Source organism: Anguilla anguilla, chromosome 7, assembly GCF_013347855.1.
Source record: "Anguilla anguilla isolate fAngAng1 chromosome 7, fAngAng1.pri, whole genome shotgun sequence".
In the NCBI taxonomy this organism is placed as follows: Eukaryota; Metazoa; Chordata; class Actinopteri; order Anguilliformes; family Anguillidae; genus Anguilla; species Anguilla anguilla.
The window spans coordinates 56,091,191-56,105,849 of NC_049207.1; the positions used below are offsets into that span (position 1 = coordinate 56,091,191).

Genomic DNA, 14,659 nt, shown 5'->3' on the forward strand with positions numbered 1-14,659 from the left:
TAAGGTAGCCCTACCCGTTTGTGGGGAGAGAAACTATGTTTTCCGATTTTTAAGGTGCTCGATTGTTCATGAAAACGACAACCCAGGCAGATTTGTATCGAAAATGTAAATACAAGGACAACAACTTTTATTTGGATGAATGTTCATTTGAAGCTTGCTGCCACATGAGTTCAGGGAGCATTGCTGAGCAAATGAGATCAACACCTGTTTTCACATTGTTAGACGGTCTCCATCTTATGACTTAAGCTATGCTCCTAAATGAATGAGGCTGGCCCCATATCTCAAGGTTGCACATGTTCAGTATATCGTAGTTATGTGATAATACTGGCGTAGCCTACATGCACACACAGAAGGCTTTATGACTAAATACGCAGGCGCATTTGTAAAGCACGATTTGAGTTGGTAATTAATACCGTTGCTGTAGCAGTTATACGGTTGCCATGGTTTCCCTAATGGATTTGTAGCTATTTGATTTTCTGCCGTTGATGAAGGGTCCTTGGTGGCGTTTTTCTTTGGGAGTGAAGTTGAATGGGGACAGAGTTGTTTCTATTTATGGATCGGGCTGTTAACCTCATAGTTCTGAGAGCAGTGTCCGTTCAAAAGCTTTGCCTTGAGGTGATTGTTCTTGACTTGTGTACGTCAGGTTAAATTTTCACTAGTCACAAACACCAACTGAGGGGCTCACCTCTAAAACAAGGTAACCCAGCAACGCAGTATAACTAAATACCCTCTGTCATAAGCGTTTAATGGCAAAAAAAGAATGTACTCAAAAAGCAATTCAAAAGGCCTAAACAATTTTGCAGTACAGCTGCCCTTATGATCTTTAAACATGATTTTTATAAATCGAAAACTCTTGCATTTAAAACTTGCGTAGATTTTTTGCAGCAAGGTAAAGATCTTACAAACCTTGTTGCAAGGTAGATGTAGCACAAATAGTCCATCATGACCAGAGTTGAATGATCTACAGTTCCACCTAGAGCCATTTATAGATATTGCAGCAAAACATTTCTGTTGAATTCAGTATGAAGTATTGACACGATGTTCTTAAGAATGTGCTGAAATGAAATGCAAAATTAAATCTTAACATACATGTTCAATAGATCTAGTAGGACTTTTTGGGTAACTTAAACGCGCTTTCTTCGGCAATGGAGTCGACATTTCGATATGGAGACACCTGGACACGGCGTGATCCCTGGAATGACGTTGTTTTTGTGTACACAGTCGCAGAGTAGTTGCTATTGGCAACATATTCGGTGATAGGTGAATCCCAGCCGAGGAAACGAGCAGCGGCGTTCAAGTTATAAATCATCGTCCATTCAGTAGGCTAAATAAACTACTAAAGAAGCTGTTTACATTGTTGATACAGCAATTTGCACTACCATGCGCATGCGACAGTTGTGAATACTATAGCCATATAGTCATATTTTTATTGTGAGCTAATGTTTGTTACCAAACTGGCGCATTCGCGTTGATGGAATGATTCTGCAGGAACAGGTAAAACCTCTGACGCCGTTATCTTGCGAGAAGTTTACTTAACAACTCATCTAGTTTTTTCTGTAATGTCACTCAATTTATCTAATAATTGATAGATAATATGCCTCTAGAAAGAACTCTGACGTTCATATACTCTCTATGTTTCCGTAGCTTGGGCGAGGAGAGCAGTATAATGGACAAGTATGAGAATTTAGGGTTGGTGGGAGAGGGGAGCTACGGCATGGTCATGAAGTGCAGGAACAAAGATAATGGCAGAATTGTGGCTGTGAAGAAGTTTCTGGAGAGCGAGGATGATAAAACGGTGAAAAAAATAGCTTTGCGAGAAATAAAGATGCTGAAGGTGAGTGCTCTCTCTCTGTCTTTCAAAGTGCGTTATTGGCATGAGAAATATAGGCAAAAATACAGGTTACATTGTAAAAGAATGTGCAATATGGATGATAGAATATGGATAAGTTTAAAAATGGCAGTAAGTGAGTTAGTCGTTTGTGTGGTTTGTATGCTCTCTCCACGAACCTTTTAACTTCAATTCAAGTTCAGGTTATTTCAGTAATGATTATAGGCTATATGTACTGTCTCCTTCGTGTTATAATTGGATTACGTTATTAAACTGGTAGTGTTGTTTATCTTTACTGGATTATTCACTGTAAATTGAATTACAGTATCACTTACTGCCTAAACAAAGATGGGTGGGAGTGTCCACAATTAAACAGTATGGAAGGAATATTTTTTATGGTTCAGGTTTTTAAAAATTATTATTTTGCAAAAAAAGCTGAGACCCTTTTAATATGTCAAGAACGTTTTTGTTTGTTTATTTATTTATTTATTTATTTATTACAGCAACTTAGACATGAGAATTTAGTAAACCTGCTGGAAGTGTGTAAGAAGAAGAGGCGGTGGTATCTGGTGTTTGAGTTTGTGGACCGGACCGTTTTAGACGATTTGGAACAGTACCCAAATGGACTGGACTGCGGCAGGGTTCGCAAATACCTGTTTCAGATCCTCAGAGCCATCAAATTCTGCCATCAGCACAATGTGAGTAGTACAGTGTTTGGATATGTGATATCTTCATGCTTTTGTTCCTGTAGTACAGGTGAGATGACCTTCTGAACTCCAATGGCAACCACCTTTCACCACAGTTAGCATTGTGCAGTATTAAAAAAAAGCTTACAGTACTTCAGCATAAAACACAAGATCATAGTTGCCTATCTCTCTTTATCTCAGATGTCTGTTGTCTCTATTACCCCCTGGACAGAGCATGCTGTGGACGCCATGTTAGGATGTCTGCATTGTTCTGTATCCTAAAAGGCTCTTCCTTTTGATTGCTACACGCTGGGTAGCCAGCCTATTCTACAGTAACACATCATAGCGGCATAGCCTGCCGTTCACTCACCATAAGAAGCATATTCTCTCACTGGCGGCCGAGCAGCTTTCCTCCATGCATCTAAATTGACTTGGAATATAAAAAAAGAACAAAGTTAGCCTTTTCCTTTATCCTTAATGGATTAGTAAGTAACCTTTGTATCATGATTATGATGATAAAGTGGATTATTATCGACATTATAAAAAATAACATTATTATTATTATTAGTTGTAGTAGTAGCAAGCAGTAGCAGCAGTAGTAGTAATATTTTATTTGAAATTCAGAAAGCATCTTAATACTGATTCAAATTCAAATCTTTATATGAGTGGAACCACCACAGATTGCTTATTCCTGATAGCTTCAAAAGTATAGTTGTGTATAGTTACTGGCGGCTAGATTGGATCTGTAAAATCAAAAGGTATTATGTGGCCCACCTTTCCAAAAGGCAGCCAAAGCTTTGGTATAATTGCTTTCTAAAATCAGTTTATACATTCCAGGATTCCCTGCAAGCCTGTGCCCCACCCCAGCCCTAACACACAACAGAGTACTGTAGCTCAGCTTACTCGCATTGTTCCGTGGTGCGCAATATGGGACCTGGCTCAAGTCATGAATAATATATTCATACGGTCTGTTTGCTATTAAATTCATATTGGAAAGTATTCCTCCATCTGTACCTTGTAGTTTGATGTGTTCTTTGCTATAAATTATTTAATATACTCAAGTCTAAATTAATCAGAAGGGAATTCTGTGCAGGTAAAAATCTTAATATGATGCCATGTGCAATTCCAAGACAAAAGATCACACCTCCCTACCTATCTATTATTGACAGTTGGCATTGAGACAGTTTTCTCTGGCCAAACCAGCTTAGTGTCTGGTAATCCTTGGTCCGTTTTCCTCTGTTTGCTATGCATAAAAGTACATGCATTCCATATTTATGAACATGACTCAGAAATACTATGTTATGTAAGTTAAATGATTTCAATTAATTTTTAGAGCACCTGAATTTCAGGATTAAAATGAATGGTAAGAATATATTTTCAAAACATATGTTTGTACTGAAGTTGTTCCTCACTGAAACTTTTATTTTGTAAAGTGAATATTCCAGTCAAAGCAATCATCTGTGGATTAAATTATAATATTCTTATACTGAGTGCAATATGATTATTGTGGATTTATGAGCCTTCATGCTTGTCATGTTGACAGCCGGGTTTCGTCAAGTGTTTGGCTGGCTTTTGATTCGCAGATCATCCACCGTGACATTAAGCCGGAGAACATTCTGGTGTCTCAGTGCGGTGTGGTCAAGCTGTGCGACTTCGGCTTTGCGAGGACGATGGCCGCTCCCGGGGAGGTCTACACGGACTACGTGGCCACCCGGTGGTACCGCGCCCCAGAGCTCCTGGTGGGAGACACGAAGTACGGGAAGTAAGTGTGTGACTATGAGTCTGGGCCGCGCGGGGGGCTGTGTAGAGGGCTGGTAATGAGACCTGCCAGTTTCAGTCCCTATGTGAGGCACTGCCGTCCCGTTCCTGTGTACGGTACTTAGCCTGAATCGCCTCTGTAAGTGCCCAGCATTGCACACGAGAAGCCAAGCTGTGTGGGATGCTCTGGATAATGCTGTCTGCTAACCATTAACCAAATAGGATTGCTGTGGGGTTCTCTCCATGTTCATGGAGAGGGATAAATTCACTTTTAATATGCACTGTGCTTTTATTTGACCCGAGTACTTTTTGAGAGAAATGTCAGTGATTGATGATGAGAAATGATTCTTCATGAATCGCATATTGTATGGATCCACCTCCTGCTGCCTATCATTGATTCTTCCAATTCGTCTACCTGATAATTGATTTGACCTAACCACTGCAAAACCCTATGATTGCTGAGACCGGAAAGCTTTCATAACGCATGACTGGTTCACTCAGTTTTGGGGGTTCAGGTGAATGGCCAGCGGTAGGGTACCTTAGTGCTTGTCTTCATGGTCGCGTTGCTGACGTTTCAGGGCCGTGGATGTGTGGGCGATCGGTTGCCTGTTCATGGAGATGCTGACGGGGGATCCTCTGTTTCCTGGGGATTCAGACATTGATCAGCTTTATCTCATCATGAGGTGCTTCGGTGAGTTAAGAGAATGACCTCCCATGTTCACGATACCAGTACATCACATTACAGTACTGGAACTGCTGGATCTAAACTGATCTCAACAGTGTTACTGAACACAGATGTTCATTTGTTTTTTTTTTTGTTTTTTAAGGAAACCTAACCCCCAGACATCAGGAGCTTTTCTATAAGAACCCCGTCTTTGCCGGCGTTAGTTTGCCCGAGGTTCCTGAGAAGGAACCGCTGGAGAAGCGGTTTCCCAAGCTCTCCTTCGCCGTGTCCGACTTAACAAAGGTCTGCGTTTCAGCTTGGGATTGTGTTTGGTGTGTTAGTGTTAAGTGTGTTTGGTGTTTTTGTGATCCTTTTCATCAGACATGCATTTCTTTCATTAATGCTGTGTCACTGAAAGTACGTTTACTAAAACAAAGTGAAACGCTTTTGCGCTTCCACAGAAGTGCCTGCAGATTGACCCGGATAAGAGGCCGTCCTGCTCAGACTTACTGCAGCACGAGTTCTTCCTCAAAGACGGCTTTCCTGCCAGGTGAGCGTCCGTATGCGCAGGTTCCTCTGTTCTGAGCGCAGGTGTGTTCAGTCCTGGCTGGTTCTGCATCCTGCCTCACTGCCATTAGATACAGAACTGTCTTCACTGTAAAAAAAAAAAAAAAATACTTGGTAAAATTGCCCTCTAGGTGGCAGTATAGTGCTATCTTGTTCCCCATAACTTCTAGCGCTGTGCTTCCATTAATAAAAGACAGCTGTCTGTATTCTTTGTGCTCTAAAAGGGTTTTGCCCTTTTATCATTATACAGTTAAATTGCTTGTTATCTTTTGTGTGTTATTCTGGAGACTTGTCTGTGTGGTACATGCCATTGAACTGAGCAGATGCTACTAATTTGGCAACATTACAGGTTGAGATCCTGTACCAAGTGTATATCCAGAGACCTGGCAGAAAAAAACTTTTTAAAAAAATGTAATACAGGTGTATTATGGGATGGCAAAAACATGACACGACTCATTTTCAGAAACAATCACAGCATTACACTGGATATCATTATATTGAGATACTAGGGAGTACACAGAAGAAAGAGATGTGTCTCTGCTTTAAAGGTTCACTCAGGAGCTGAACTCCAAGATTCAGAAGGATCTTCAAGACAATCCTTCCTTGCCTAAAATGTCAAGGATTTCAAAAAAGGACAAGGAAGACTCTTCAGTGGATGAGAAGACAGTGACTTGCAGGGTGAGATAAACATGCTTAATTTTGCATAAGTGCTGACCAGTGAAAAGATCTGTAATTTCATCCCTGTTGAGTGACAGGGTACTGGAGTGGAAAACTGTATAAGCTCTCTCTCTCCCTCTCCCTCTTCCCCTCTCTCGCTGTCTCTCTCTCTCTCCCCCTCTCCCCTCCCTCTCTCTCTCTCTCCCTCTGAAGGACTCTAATGTGAATGCCAAAGCTAAAGAGGGCAAGCAGGAGGTCCGAGCTGCCAAGGCCTCAGAGCCCAGAGAGGAGTGTGAGAAAGCAGGAATTCTGGGTAAAAACAGGCCGGAAGACGCAGAAAAGGCCTCAGAGGGCGGGGCCAACCTGGCGAAACCTCCACCGGGGAAAGATTTGAACCCGGAGCCCCTAAAGGCCACTGCCACCTCTGTGATACCGCCCATATCCCACAATCCTCTAGCCATTATCACCAACGGCCTTATCATGGGCGTGGGGGCGGGGCCTGCAGCAGGGCCGCTCGGCCTACGGTACGTCCCCTGCCATCCGTCAAAATTCAGATGAGCCCAAAAGCAGAAGCGGTACATGAGCTTCAGTACTTTATGTGGGTCTAACAAACTTGTCCGGATGGTAGAATTGTACATAATGCCTTTAACCCTCCTGTTCTGTTCATTTTTTAGGTACAGCAAAATGTTCCCGGGTGATATAAACATACAGGGGGGGTTTGCAAATACATGAAATGAACCATTTTCATTTAGAATGTTGATTACACTAATTAAGGCCAGTAGAAGAAGTTTCATACTGAAAAAATAATTTTAAATATTTTTCCTAGATTTTCAAACTTTAAAAAGGGTCAATTTGACCCGCAACATAACAGGAGGGTTAAAGGAAGTCTGACACGGTGGACTTTTATGTCTTATCTTTTTTCGGCAGGGCCATCGACAAGGTGAAAAGGCATGGAAATATATTTAATAGAATGTCACAACAGTCCTCTAATCTCTACAACGGAAACATCTCTGGGAAGGTTGGTGGCCCTTTCTGAGAAGAACAGATTGTGTAGCTCTAATTCCTGGGTTGTGTGAACAGGCCTGTGTGGACTCATACGGCGGTGTTTGTTTGTGCAAGCAGATGACGAGAGAAATTCTTGCTGTTACCACTTATCCAAGATTAACCAAACGTTGCTCTTGTTTCAACTGGTTCTGAATGGTTTGGGGCTTGGGTGTGTGTGTGTGTGTGTGTGTGAGGTGCAGTCCTCTTTATGACAAGATAAGTCCTCAGTTGGAATGTTTACAACGCTTCAGTGGCAGTGATCACACTGAAGTCTGCACCGAAGAATTTCCTTGAGTATGGGGGGGGTTTCCAATGTGCTTCCTGTGCAAGGAGAGCATTGCATTGTGGGAAAGAAGAAGATACACCCAGCTCTTAAGCCAGTCTACCAAAAAGTAATGACGTTGACTGAGCTGCAATAAGAATGCCCTGCACCCGCCATGGTCAAGGTCACATAGAGCTTCAACCTTGAAGACAGACTTGATCCCTTCACAGAAAGTAACATTTTCAGTAATGAACTCTTAAGTACAAGGATGTCATCTGTAAAATGCATATTTATGAAGCTGTGTCCAAGCAGCGCTTTTTGACCATTTTCATTGCATATTAAGAAGCTGAAGTTGCAGAATGTCAGTACGTGTTGGTGTCTGATATAATCCTCTGTGTCCCCAGATTGCCTGTGAAAAGAGCGTCATCCACGAGCGTTCCTTTCTGTCCGAGAGAGCGGGCAACGGAGGCAAGAAGAAAGGGGAGAATCTGAGGGCAGACGTTCACTTTCCTGAGCTGAAAACCGGACTTCTGCCCGAGCTCAGAGGAGCTGAAGGTACTGTAGCTGTGTGTGTGTGTGTGTGTGTGTGTGCACGTACACGTGTATGTCTGCAGTGCATGTTCTGTAAGTATGTGTAATTGTGTGTGTTTATGGGTATATGGGTGTCTGTGGCACACATGGTGCATGCTCCTGATTGCTCACTGATTGTGTGTCTCGTTATTGATAGGCAAACAGTCAAAGACAACCAAAAAAGAACACAAGAAAGATTGCCGCATACCTTCAATCAATGCCATGGATGTCCATTCTAGTGGGGCCCTGTGACAGGTATGACTGGGGAGTATTAAACAGCCATTTTAGAAACATGCGGGCCTTGTGTAACAGTATTATTGTTTTATCGGGAATGCCACTGAACGTTGAATGTCTGTTTCCCTCTCTTTTAGCATCTGTTTGGCATTCCGGTTTCAGATTTCTGCAAAGCACAGAGGCCAGGTTCCATGGAGCCGATCTTTAATGGTGAGACGTGTGTACCTATACATGTGCTTATGTATAACTGTAAAGTGCTGCTGCATATCAGATATTACAGCGTAAGATTAATGAAGCAATAAATTAATACTGAAGTACATTAAGATGTGAAGAAAAAATGTGAAGAAAAAAAAATGTGAACGGTGTTATTCCACCCCTGTATGGGATTCATTCTTTTATGTATAGTAATCTGTAATTCACTATTTCAAATGTATATGTGTGTTCTTTGCTCAGTATGTTAACTGTTGATTTATTCTGATACTGAGTATAGGCAAATACATTACATTTTTATAGACGCACTTACTGTTCATTTTTATAGACACTGCATACTTCAGTATTGCACTGAATTAAATTGCATTGAAGCACAACAAAAAAATCAAGGCACAAATAATTTCAAATTTTATAATTTATATAAAAAGATAAGTACATAGTTTAGGAAAGTATCTGTTCCTTTTGTAGGATAAATATATTTTTAAGAATCAGTGAGTCCTAGTTGGGAAAAATGATTAAATGTGCCCATATGTTTATGGAGGTAATTCTTTATGAAGATTTAAATAATACTTTAAAAAGGACTTTAAAAGCATTTCACAATATTGCCTTCTGAACTGAATGTGCTGTTTTAAATAATCATTTTATAAAATAGTCACTGAGCATTAAATGGGTATTTAATACAAATTTGTTGTAAAATATGTTTTTTTTGCAATGAACTGTGGCTTATACATATTAAATGTAAAACTAAATCATTTAAAATGTCTGTCAAAACTTTCAAAATGGATGTGATTTGCATATTATAATGGAATGGTATCGTGGCTTGTTTGGCTTTATAGGAAACTGTGAAGTAAGCGAGCCTGCCACCAGTTTGGTTTTATAAAAGGCCTTCTGATCAGACCACACCTTTGGACTGTTGAATTTTTTGTTTTTCACAGCTGGTATGATGATATTAAATATGGTGCATGTGAAGTTCATAGTCTCTTACAACTCGCATTACCATTATGTTATTATGACATGGAAATGGGTGCAAATCTATCACAATATTAAACATCAAATATTAAAAAGATGCTGAGACTAAGATTCAAGGGATTGACAGTCCTCATAGCAGTGTAACTATGGATCGTCTTCAAAGGGATTTTGCAATAAACAGTTTTACTGTCATTTTATCGTAAGTCAGACCGTCGTAACGTGAACTACCCGGAACATAAGTGGCATTGTCACGTGGCTAGATCATTTGCTAGTAAAGCAAAGGAAAAATGTAGTTATTTTGCAGGTGCATTGTGGGTGGTAAAACTATGATCTGTAATGCATGTGGTTTGCTCTGTTGTGTAAATGTAGTCCACCACTGTCCGCTGTCGCTGCTGTGTGTGTGTGTGTGTGTGTGTGTGAGAGAGTGTGTGTGTGTGTGTGTGTGTGTGTGAGTAACAGCAGCTCTGTGAGGTCCAGGCCTGGGTGTGTGTGTGTGTGTGTGTGTGTGTGTGAGTAACAGCAGCTCTGTGAGGTCCAGGCCTGGGTGTGTGTGTGTGTGTGTGTGTGAGTAACAGCAGCTCTGTGAGGTCCAGGCCTGGGTGTGTGAGTGTGTGTGTGTGTGTGTGTGTGTGTGAGTAACAGCAGCTCTGTGAGGTCCAGGCCTGGGTGTGTGTGTGTGTGTGTGTGTGTGTGTGTGTGTGTGAGTAACAGCAGCTCTGTGAGGTCCAGGCCTGGGTGTGTCCCCCTCTCATCCGCGGTATTCCTCGGACGAGTCGGAGCTCGTAGAGGTGTGCGTGCGGATCGCGGCCGTCCCCCAGAAAAGCCCGCTCCGGGGAACAGAGGCCCAGCGGCCGGCGGGGAGGAAGCGTCCTGGGACCTGGGCTCTTCTGGGCGGCGGGTTGGCGGGAACGAGGGCGTAGTTTGGGAACGCTCCGCCCGCGGGAATGTTCAGGTTTCTAGGCGGGGCTCTCGCGGGAAGACGCCTGTTTCCTGGTAACGGCACGCCGGGGGGGACCAGCCTGTGCCCTGCGCCGTACCTGTGCACGCCCGCTCTGCCATTGGCCGGGAGGAACGGGACGAGCACGAACCCGCCGTGGGGTTTAAACGGGCCGGCGGGCAGCGGCCAACCGCCGGGCACAGAGCGCGCGGCGGTCGGGAGGGGGGGCCGAGCTCTTCTGGCGGGGACCAGCCGAGGGGCTGTGGGTGGGGGGGGGTGGGGGCGTGGGGGGAGCTCTTCTGGCGGGGACCAGCCGAGGGGCTGTGGGTGGGGCGGGTGGGAGCGTGGGGGATGCGGGGGGTATGGTGGGGGGAACACTGGGGGGTGCAGGGGGCATGGTGGGGGGCTTGGGGTTCCTGGTGGGGGGCTTGGGGGTCGTGGTGGGGGGCATGGTGGGCGGTGCAGGGGTTGTGGTGGGGGGCGTAGTGGGTGCGGGGGGAATGGTGGGGGACTTGACAGTCGTGGTGGGGGGTGCGGGGGTTGTGGTGGGGGGCGCAGTGGGGGGCGCGAGGGTTGTTTCGCCGATAGGGATGATCTTACAGGCGGGCTCCACCGGCTGCCCGTCAATCACAATCGGCTCGAATCCCGTCAGCCACACGTCCGGGTACGGTTGCTCCGGCAACGCTGTGAAGGAGGAGGGGGAACATGATAAACTCCGGCAACGCTGTGAAGGAGGAGGGGGAACATGATAAACTCCAGTGACCGCTGTGAAGGAGGAGGGGGAACATGATAAACTCCGGTTACTGCTGTGAAGGAGGAGGGGGAACATGATAAACTCCGGTTACTGCTGTGAAGGAGGAGGGGGAACATGATAAACTCCGGCAACGCTGTAAACTCCGGTGACTGCTGATTAAATTCCAAACGCTGAACTGCAGCCGCACTAGACACAGCAGATGGCCATGTAGAGCTTGGCTTGCTGCAGTAAAATACCCAGCTGTGGGTAAACAGCATGAACCACACAGGCTGCCTTGGATTTGGGTCTGATGAATAGAATTAGAGGACTATAACACACAGCTCCATGAGAGGAAGCTTAAAAAGAGGCACTGTAGAACCAACCAAGACTCTCACCGTGTTCACTCTGTGTGTGATCCCCTGCTAGTCAACATCCTCACCTGGACCAGGTAGGTAGTCACCTGGATCAGGTAGGTGGTTTTATGGTGTCAGGGGTGGAGTCACCCCCCTGCATGACTGCACTGGATAGAAGTGCCTCATATAAGCTTATAACACACTAATAAAGTCACTGTGGGATTAGTCACTGTGGGTTAGTCACTGTGGGGTTCACTCCCCACGCATTACAGCCTGGGTGTAATCATTACTAATCGCTCATTCCCTGTTTTTAGTGGGATTCATTTCAGGCACAATGGATGCAGTAATACAGGAAAATTTAGTGTGTCAGGGTTTGGCCAGAGACACAGCCAAATGTCTGTGTGTGTGTGTGTGTGTGTGTGTGTATATATATATATATATATATACAAAAATAATTTCACTGTAAAACATGCTGTAAACACATAATATTTCATATTTTCAGTTTTAACTGCAGTATTTTATTTTAAATAAACAGTCTCTTGTTCCTTGAACATTTCTAGAGTAATAATTATCATTAATTATCATTATGTGCCATGGCAGAGAAACAGAATCTCAAAGCACACAAATTTATAATTACAATCCTGAATATCGACAAAGGGTTTGCACAACCACACATCTTATCTATCTGCATATTTCAGAGAACTTTATGTAAACAGTGTCTACATGCAGTAAATATACAGGGCTTGCCTCCTTTCGTATGTGGCTGCGAGTTGCGATATTCAAACCCTCATTTACCTCATGCCATGCCCTCGTGTGGCTGAAGTTTACATCATATGAAGGTTTTATATCCGCATTTGAATCTGCACTAGAAATATCGATGCATACCCCAAAACTCTTCTGAGAAACCTGTCACCTGAACTTTTGATAACAGAAGAAATTCAGCTTGGCAACTGTAATACAAAATCCTGTCACTAGTTTTTTCCGTATGGCATCTTTCTGTATTTAGCGCCATTAATTGATGCCGTTGGCGGCAAAGTGTGTCTAACTCACTCACCTGCGGATGAAACGGTATGGCGCATCTGAAGCAGGAGGAGGAGGAGAAGGGACGCTGCTCCCATCCGATCGAGGGCCATCGCTGCAGTAACATCTTACGCTACACTAGAGAAAGGGTTATAGAAAGGTGTGGAGGATGAGTGTTACCACACCATAATTAGTGTGTGTGTGTGTGTGTGTGTGTGTGTGTGTGTACATTTGGCCCTTTTCTGTGATTTAGGGGAATCCGAGGTTTTGCAATGGCTTTGTGATCCCTGCAGATATCTGGGGAATTAGGGACGGGAGTCTGAGGAGGGCTTATTTAAGAGTTCAGATGTTTCAAACCTCAGATGAGGCAGAGGCAGAGCTGATAGAGAAAGATAATATTTATCTTTTTTAAAATCTTTTTTTAATCTTATATTTTATATTTTTTTATGCGTGTATGTGTGCAAGTGTGTATTGAGTCATCAGTATCAACATCGAGGATCAATAGTATCCAAGTCTATGACTGATAAGTTTTATGAACTTGAGAAAGACATTATTTGTTTATGACGAGATATCACTTACATTTTCCCATGGCAGCGAGGAGTGTGTGGGAGTTTTAATCCAGGGGAATCCCCTGGGAAGCTCAGTCGCACTTGTAGACGGCTGATGTTGCAACTGCAAATGAAAAAGACCCAGTTAATAATGTACTGTCTGAGAACAAAGACAAGATAAACTGCCGCTGACGCATTTCCACAGAGAGCGGGAGACTTCCCCACGCAGGCCAGCTGTGCATGGAGATATTAAAAGGAAAAGGCAATGTCGACCTGATGCCTTCTACGTTCTGGTGCTGCTGCAGAGCGTCTGTAACTTCCTGCTTGCACTCGCAACACTCTTTGCAAACGGCCAAGTAAACGGGGGATATGATTAAAGAATGGAAACGGATGATTGACGCAGAAAATCAACGATCAGAGTGTTTTCAAATGGAAGTACAGTAAGTCACGAAGAGACAAATGCACATCATAAGGTGTTCCAGGAGTTAGATTACTGCATCAGACGGGGGCAGAACTCAACAGGGGTCCCGTATCGGTTTCTCGTTCGGGCGGTAGTAATGCATTATGTAATGTGTGTGCGGTCTGAAACTCGGCCCGTGTGAATCACAGACAGAGGTGTTTGTGCCCCGGATACGGTTGCTGAGTCACATTATTCTCACCTGGTCAATTATCAGACCGGCTCATGGGTAACAGATGTTTCCAGTCTCTGTCTCCGTCTCTCTGGCCTTGTGTTTGTCCTCACACCTCAGTTGCCATGGAAGAGTTTTGGGGAGAGGGTGTCGGCTTTCATCCTTTGGATGATGTCCTCCCTTTCTTTTCGTCTTACACAACAGCTCTGTGCTGCTGCGTTCTTACCGTCATTTTAGGGATGAAAATATCTGTGTGCGTGCGTGCGTGCATGTGTTTGGGGGGATATGGATAGTTTAGGCCTTTAAGCTTTTCATATTGTATTATCATCTAGGTGTATTAATATCAAATCAAGTCACACTGTAGCGACCTGTATGACCATATATTAATATGTACCTGTACAATAAAATTACACATGCACACAATTTAGACAGTAAGAACTTAATCTTAAATGTGATTATTTAGACAAATGTAGTAAAAAATTTTTAAAAAAGTTTTAATGAGTGGGAACTCGCCTCACTAACCACCAATGTGTAGCACCCACCTGGGTGATGCATGGCTGCCATTTTGCGCCAGAACACTCACCACACATTAGCTAAGGTGGAGAGGAAGAGAACTTTTTTTAGCCAATTAAATCAGGGGATGATTAGGTGGCAAGTTGGAGAGAGCCAGATTGGGAATTTAGCCAGGACACCGGGGAACCCCCTACTCTTTGCGACAAGTGTCATGGGATCTTTAATGACCACAGTGAGTCAGGACCTCGGTTTAACGTCTCATCCGAAAGACAGCATCTCCTACAGCACAGTGTCCCCATCACTGCACTGGGGCATTGGGGTTTATTTGACCAGAGGGAAGAGTGTCCCCTGCTGGCCCACCAACACCACTTCCAGCAGCAACTCAGTATTCTGTTGTTGTCTCCCATCCAACTACTAACCAAGCCCACACCTGCTTAGCTTCAGCCATTCGGCAGGAGCAGAGTGCATGGTGGTATG

At 43.8% G+C, this 14,659-nt stretch overlaps 1 protein-coding gene and 1 long non-coding RNA gene across 3 annotated transcripts; one reads left to right on the forward strand and one right to left on the reverse strand.

Moving 5' to 3' along the window:
• Nucleotides 1–769: 769 nt before the first annotated feature.
• Nucleotides 770–9,382, forward strand: LOC118231225 (cyclin-dependent kinase-like 2). Of its 2 annotated transcripts, XR_004766023.1 has the most exons (14): nt 770–1,494; nt 1,645–1,834; nt 2,332–2,526; nt 4,098–4,276; nt 4,851–4,963; nt 5,100–5,239; nt 5,398–5,486; nt 6,052–6,181; nt 6,374–6,684; nt 7,088–7,178; nt 7,871–8,021; nt 8,194–8,291; nt 8,408–8,480; nt 9,317–9,377. XR_004766023.1 is itself a non-coding variant. In XM_035424863.1 (13 exons), exons 2-12 carry the CDS (start codon nt 1,667–1,669, stop codon nt 8,286–8,288), a joined length of 1,662 nt encoding a protein of 553 aa, XP_035280754.1. In that variant the 5' UTR covers nt 771–1,494; nt 1,645–1,666; the 3' UTR covers nt 8,289–8,291; nt 8,408–9,382. The 2 variants fall into 2 exon arrangements, 1 of the variants encoding a protein (XP_035280754.1); XM_035424863.1 differs by having other exon boundaries at nt 771–1,494; nt 8,408–9,382.
• A 1,553-nt stretch (nt 9,383–10,935) lies between these two features.
• On the reverse strand, nt 10,936–14,136 carry LOC118232447. The gene is made up of 3 exons (XR_004766297.1): nt 13,072–14,136; nt 12,527–12,630; nt 10,936–11,070 (listed from the first exon to the last, which is right to left on the reverse strand). It is a non-coding gene; the product is annotated as an uncharacterized LOC118232447 (long non-coding RNA).
• Nucleotides 14,137–14,659: the final 523 nt, after the last annotated feature.